The sequence below is a fragment of the Narcine bancroftii genome, chromosome 5 (genome assembly GCF_036971445.1).
Source record: "Narcine bancroftii isolate sNarBan1 chromosome 5, sNarBan1.hap1, whole genome shotgun sequence".
Classification (NCBI taxonomy): domain Eukaryota; kingdom Metazoa; phylum Chordata; class Chondrichthyes; order Torpediniformes; family Narcinidae; genus Narcine; species Narcine bancroftii.
The window spans coordinates 192,318,008-192,323,711 of NC_091473.1; the positions used below are offsets into that span (position 1 = coordinate 192,318,008).

Sequence of the window (5,704 nt, forward strand, 5' to 3'; positions counted from 1 at the left end):
TGCGCTCCCTCGTCACGGCCCCTTGTGAAGCATGGCGCTCCGTCAGCCCCACGCCACCCACATTGCAGCGCTCCCTCGTGACCTCCAAGCAACAGTGTTTTTCCCACTGCGTGGCACTCCCTCACCACAGCCATTCCCCACTGTGCAGCGCTCCCTCTGCACCCCACCGCCATTAGGCAGAAAAATCTGACTGTAGCAGAGCCATGAGGGAGGACCATGGCTGCAGACTGGAGCCTTGATGCAATGGCGGGTGCCCTCAAAGCCCCAGCGACCCGGGTTTGTGGAGTTAACGCCCTCTCCCAGTTCTATCAAACACCATGGGTTAATCGCCCTCTTGAGTGCATCTGTGTGGGAGTTGATGGATTATTGTGAATAAGTGTTGTTTATGTGTGCGTCGCACAAAAAGAGTGGTGTATTGTGTTCAGTTCTGGTCACCGCATTACAGGAAGGATGTGGAAGCTGTGCAGAGAGTGCAGAGGAGATTCACCAGGATGTTTCCTGGATTGGAAAATGTCCCATGAGGCAAGGATAGCAGAGCTGGGCCTTTTCTCTTTGGAGCGAAGAAAGATGAGAGACAATAGAGGTCTATAAGGGACATGAAAGGTTTAGATAAGGTGGACAGCCAGCACCTTTATTCAGGGTGGGAGCAGCAGACACCAGGGGGCATTTGTACAAAGTGAAGGAAGGAAAGTTTAGAGGAGACATCAGGGGTAAGTTTTTTTTTTTGTTTTTTTTTTTATTTTTTTTTATAAACACAGAGAGTAGTGGGGGCCTGGAATGCGTTATCAGGTTTGTGGTGGCATTTAAGAGACTCTTGGATGAAAGAAAAATAGAGGGTTATGGGGTAGGGAGGGTTTAATACTTTTAGTTAAGTCTCTTCAATCTGAGGCGCCTGCAAGCTCACACCAAGACACAAGAGAAACTTGTCCGTGAACTACTCTTTGCAGACGATGCCGCTTTAGTTGCCCATTCAGAGCCAGCTCTTCAGCGCTTGACGTCCTGTTTTGCAGAAACTGCCAAAAGGTTTGCCTGGAAGTCAGCCTGAAGAAAACGGAGGTCCTCCATCAACCAGCTCCCCACCATGACTACCAGCCCCCCCACATCTCCATCGGGCACACAAAACTCAAAACGGTCAACAGTTTACCTATCTCGGCTGCACCATTTCATCAGATGCAAGGATCGACAACAAGATAGACAACAGACTCTCCAAGGCAAATAGCGCCTTTGGAAGACAACACAGAGAGTCTGGAAAAACAACCAACTGAAAAACCTCACAAAGATTAGCGTATACAGAGCCGTTGTCATACCACTCCTGTTCGGCTCCGAATCATGGGTCCTCTACCGGCATCACCTACGCTCCTTGAACGCTTCCACCAGCGTTGTCTCCGCTTCATCCTCAAAATTCATTGGAGCGACTTCATCCTAACATCGAAGTACTCGAGATGGCAGAAGCCGACAGCATTGAGTCCACGCTGCTGAAGATCCAGCTGCGCTGGGTGGGTCACATCTCCAGAATGGAGGACCATCGCCTTCCCAAGATCGTGTTATATGGCGAGCTCTCCACTGGCCACCGTGACAGAGGTGCACCAAAGAAAAGGTACAAGGACTGCCTAAAGAAATCTCTTGGTGCCTGCCACATTGACCACCGCCAGTGGGCTGATATCGCCTCAAACCGTGCATCTTGGCGCCTCACAGTTTGGCGGGCAGCAACCTCCTTTGAAGAAGAGCGCAGAGCCCACTCACTGACAAAAGGCAAAGGAGGAAAAACCCAACACCCAACCCCAACGAACCAATTTTCCCCTGCAACCATGTCTGCTGTCCCGCATCGGACTTGTCAGCCACAAACGAGCCTGCAGCTGACGTGGACATTTACCCTCCATAAATCTTCGTCTGCGAAGCCAAGCCAAAGAAGAAGAAATTGCTTATGAGTCAGCACAACATCGAGGGCTGAAGGGCCTTTGCTGCAGTATTCTATGGTTGTGGAGTTTACTCGCTCTCCTTGTGAGGTGGGTGTGAGAGACATCTTTGTGTGTGCGCGCAGCGCGGGTATGCACCTGGTCGGGTATGCGCCCGTGCGCGCGGTCGGGTGCGCGCCCGTGCGCCTGTGCGGGTACGCGCCCGTGCGTGTGCGGGGTACGCGCCCGTGCGTGTGCGGGTACGCGCCCGTGCGTGTGCGGGTACGCGCCCGTGCGTGTGCGGGTACGCGCCCGTGCGTTGTGCGGGTACGCGCCCGTGCGTGGTGCGGGTACGCGCCCGTGCGTGTGCGGGTACGCGCCCCGTGCGTGTGCGGGTACGCGCCCGTGCGTGTGCGGGTACGCGCCCGTGCGTGTGCGGGTACGCGCCCGTGCGTGTGCGGGTACGCGCCGTGCGTGTGCGGTACGCGCCCGTGCGTGTGCGGGTACGCGCCCGTGCGTGTGCGGGTACGCGCCCGTGCGTGTGCGGGTACGCGCCCGTGCGTGTGCGGGTACGCGCCCGTGCGTGTGCGGGTACGCGCCCGTGCGTGTGCGGGTACGCGCCCGTGCGTGTGCGGGTACGCGCCCGTGCGTGTGCGGGTACGCGCCCGTGTGTGTGCGGGTACGCGCCCGTGTGTGTGCGGGTACGCGCCCGTGTGTGTGCGGGTACGTGCCTGTGTGTGTGCGGGTATGTGCCTGTGTGTGTGCGGGTATGTGCCTGTGTGTGTGTGAGTATGCGCCTGTGTGTGTGTGAGTATGCGCCCGTGTGTGTGTGTGAGTATGCGCCCGTGTGTGTGTGTGAGTATGCGCCCGTGTGTGTGTGTGGGTATGCGCCCGTGTGTGTGTGAGTATGCGCCCGTGTGTGTGTGAGTATGCGCCCGTGTGTGTGTGAGTATGCGCCCGTGTGTGTGTGAGTATGCGCCCGTGTGTGTGTGCGGGTATGCGCCCGTGTGTGTGTGCGGGTATGCGCCCGTGTGTGTGTGCGGGTATGCGCCCGTGTGTGTGTGCGGGTATGCGCCCGTGTGTGTGTGCGGGTATGCGCCCGTGTGTGTGTGCGGGGGGGTATGCGCCCGTGTGTGTGTGCGGGTATGCGCCCGTGTGTGTGTGAGTATGTGCCTGTGTGTGTGTGAGTATGTGCCTGTGTGTGTGTGAGTATGTGCCTGTGTGTGTGTGAGTATGTGCCTGTGTGTGTGTGAGTATGTGCCTGTGTGTGTGAGTATGTGCCTGTGTGTGTGTGGGTAATGTGCCTGTGTTTGTGTGGGGTATGTGCCTGTGTGTGTGGGTATGTGCCTGTGTGTGTGTGAGTATGTGCCTGTGTGTGTGTGGTATGTGCCTGTGTGTGTGTGAGTATGTGCCTGTGTGTGTGTGAGAAAGAGAGAGAGCACAGGATTATTGTGAGTTAAGTGTCGTTTACGTGCTTGCCGCACAAAAGAGTGAGTGTTGTGTTCAGTTCTGGTCACCGCATGACAGGAAGGATTGTGAATGAAGTACTGTAAATCGTGGTCGAAGTTAAAAGAAACCCCACACCCGGCTGGAGAAATTCAGCAAGTCGTGTCTTTAATGTAGCCAAGATGCAGAAGCGACGTCTTCGGGCTGAGCCCTTTCTGCAGTTTGAGAGCAGCCGGGGAGGGGTGGGATGACAGAGAGGATCCAGAACTCCCTTTGGAGGTCAAAAGTGCGGAACTTTTTCGGGGGGGGGGGGGGTTGGTGGCAGAGGCGCCCCTCGAAGAGATTTCACAGAAGAGAACAAGAGGAACGTCTGCAGACACGCTGGAGAGACTCAGCCAGTCCTGGCAAAGACGAACTCTAACCAACATTTCGGGGCTTGAACCCCTTCCTTCAATCGAGGTGAATCACCTTGCTGAAAAGTTCTTTGCTTGCATAAAGTTCGTGCTGCATTTTCTCCAGCGTTTGTGTCTTTTTTACGATCCCGGAACCCAACTAAACCCACGGCAACGCCGTTCGTAGCGGAGCGCTGGCTCAAGCCATCCAACACGACCCCCACTCTGGAGGGTCTGCGCCCTCGCCTCGCTGGAGGGGGGGTGGGGGGGGAGAGAGGAGGAGGGGGTGGGGGGGGAGAGAGGAGGAGGGGTGGGGGGGAGAGAGGAGGAGGGGTGGGGGGAGAGAGAGGAGGGGGAGGGGGGAGAGAGGAGGAGGGGGTGGGGGGAGAGAGGAGGAGGGGGTGGGGGGGAGAGAGGAGGAGGGGGTGGGGGGGAGAGAGGAGGAGGGGGTGGGGGGGGAGAGAGGAGGAGGGGTGGGGGGGAGAGAGGAGGGGGGTGGGGGGGAGAGAGGAGGAGGGGGTGGGGGGGAGAGAGGAGGAGGGGGTGGGGGGAGAGAGGAGGAGGGGGTGGGGGGGAGAGAGGAGGAGGGGTGGGGGGGAGAGAGGAGGAGGGGGTGGGGGGGAGAGAGGAGGAGGGGGTGGGGGGAGAGAGGAGGAGGGGGTGGGGGGGAGAGAGGAGGAGGGGGTGGGGGGAGAGAGGAGGAGGGGTGGGGGAGAGAGGAGGAGGGGGTGGGGGGGAGAGAGGAGGGGGGTGGGGGGGAGAGAGGAGGAGGGGGTGGGGGGGGAGAGAGGAGGAGGGGGTGGGGGGGAGAGAGGAGGAGGGGGTGGGGGGGGAGAGAGGAGGAGGGGGTGGGGGGGGAGAGAGGAGGAGGGGTGGGGGGGGAGAGAGGAGGAGGGGGTGGGGGGAGAGAGGAGGAGGGGGTGGGGGGAGAGAGGAGGAGGGGGTGGGGGGGGAGAGAGGAGGAGGGGGGTGGGGGGAGAGAGGAGGGGAGGGGGTCGGGGGGGGAGAGAGGAGGAGGGGGTGGGGGGGAGAGAGGAGGAGGGGGTGGGGGGAGAGAGGAGGAGGGGGTGGGGGGGGAGAGAGGAGGAAGGGTGGGGGGGAGAGAGGAGAAGGGGGTGGGGGGGGAGAGAGGAGGAGGGGGGTGGGGAGAGAGAGTAGGAGGGGGGTGGGGGAGAGAGGAGGGAGGGGGGTGGGGGAGAGAGGAGGAGGGGGGTGGGGGAGAGAGGAGGAGGGGGGTGGGGGAGAGAGGAGGAGGGGGTGGGGGAGAGAGGAGGAGGGGGGTGGGGGAGAGAGGAGGAGGGGGGTGGGGAGAGGAGGAGGGGGTGGGGGAGAGAGGTGGAGGACGGGGTGGGGGAGAGAGGAGGACGGGGTAGGGGAGAGAGGATGGGGGGGGGGGGGGTCTTGCTTCTGCCCCAGCCTCGCCGGCCGGGCGCGTTGCGCAAGTGAGCCGCGCGAAGGAGGCACTCACTGGGGTACCTGAAGTAGAACTCGTTCCGCTCGTCGCCCGTGTCATTGTGGAGCGCCTTCAGCCGGGGCCACTCCTTGGCGTCGGTGTGCTCGTCGTAGCGGACGAACAGGGCGAAGAGGACGATCAGGAGGAGCTGCAGCGAGAAGCAGGTCAGGGGCAGCCGAAGCCGCATTTTGTTCGCCGCGCCGCCCATGGCGAGCCGAAGCGCGGAGCCGGTGCACGCCTCTCCCCTTTTATAGTGCCCACAGCGGGGCGCAGCGCCAAGATCCACCCATCGCCCCGAGCGGGAAGGTGTTGCTGGACTTCAGCCACAAGCTAGGCCATTCATCCCGTCGCTCTCAGAGAGTGTAGGAAGGACAGGTCAACCCTCCGAGGTTTGTTAAGACATTGGAAGCCCTGGCAAATTTCTACAAGAGCGCTAACAGTCTGGGATGAGGCGGGGTGGGGGGGACGACACTCCATGAGTATAAAGCCCTGCAAGAGTTCGTGGGCACTGCCCAGGA

At 60.4% G+C, this 5,704-nt stretch overlaps 1 protein-coding gene across 1 annotated transcript in view; it reads right to left on the minus strand.

Moving 5' to 3' along the window:
• LOC138765432 (uncharacterized) overlaps positions 1-5,418 on the minus strand; it is a 33,242-nt gene extending 27,824 nt beyond the window's left edge. The window contains exons 1-4 of the mRNA XM_069942472.1: positions 5,078-5,418; positions 3,904-3,983; positions 1,991-2,626; positions 126-344 (exon numbers count right to left, since the gene is read on the minus strand). Of these exons, the coding sequence (XP_069798573.1) occupies positions 126-344; positions 1,991-2,626; positions 3,904-3,983; positions 5,078-5,394 (1,252 nt within the window). The 5' untranslated portion in view covers positions 5,395-5,418. The remainder of the gene's footprint in view (positions 1-125; positions 345-1,990; positions 2,627-3,903; positions 3,984-5,077) is intronic.
• Positions 5,419-5,704: the final 286 nt, after the last annotated feature.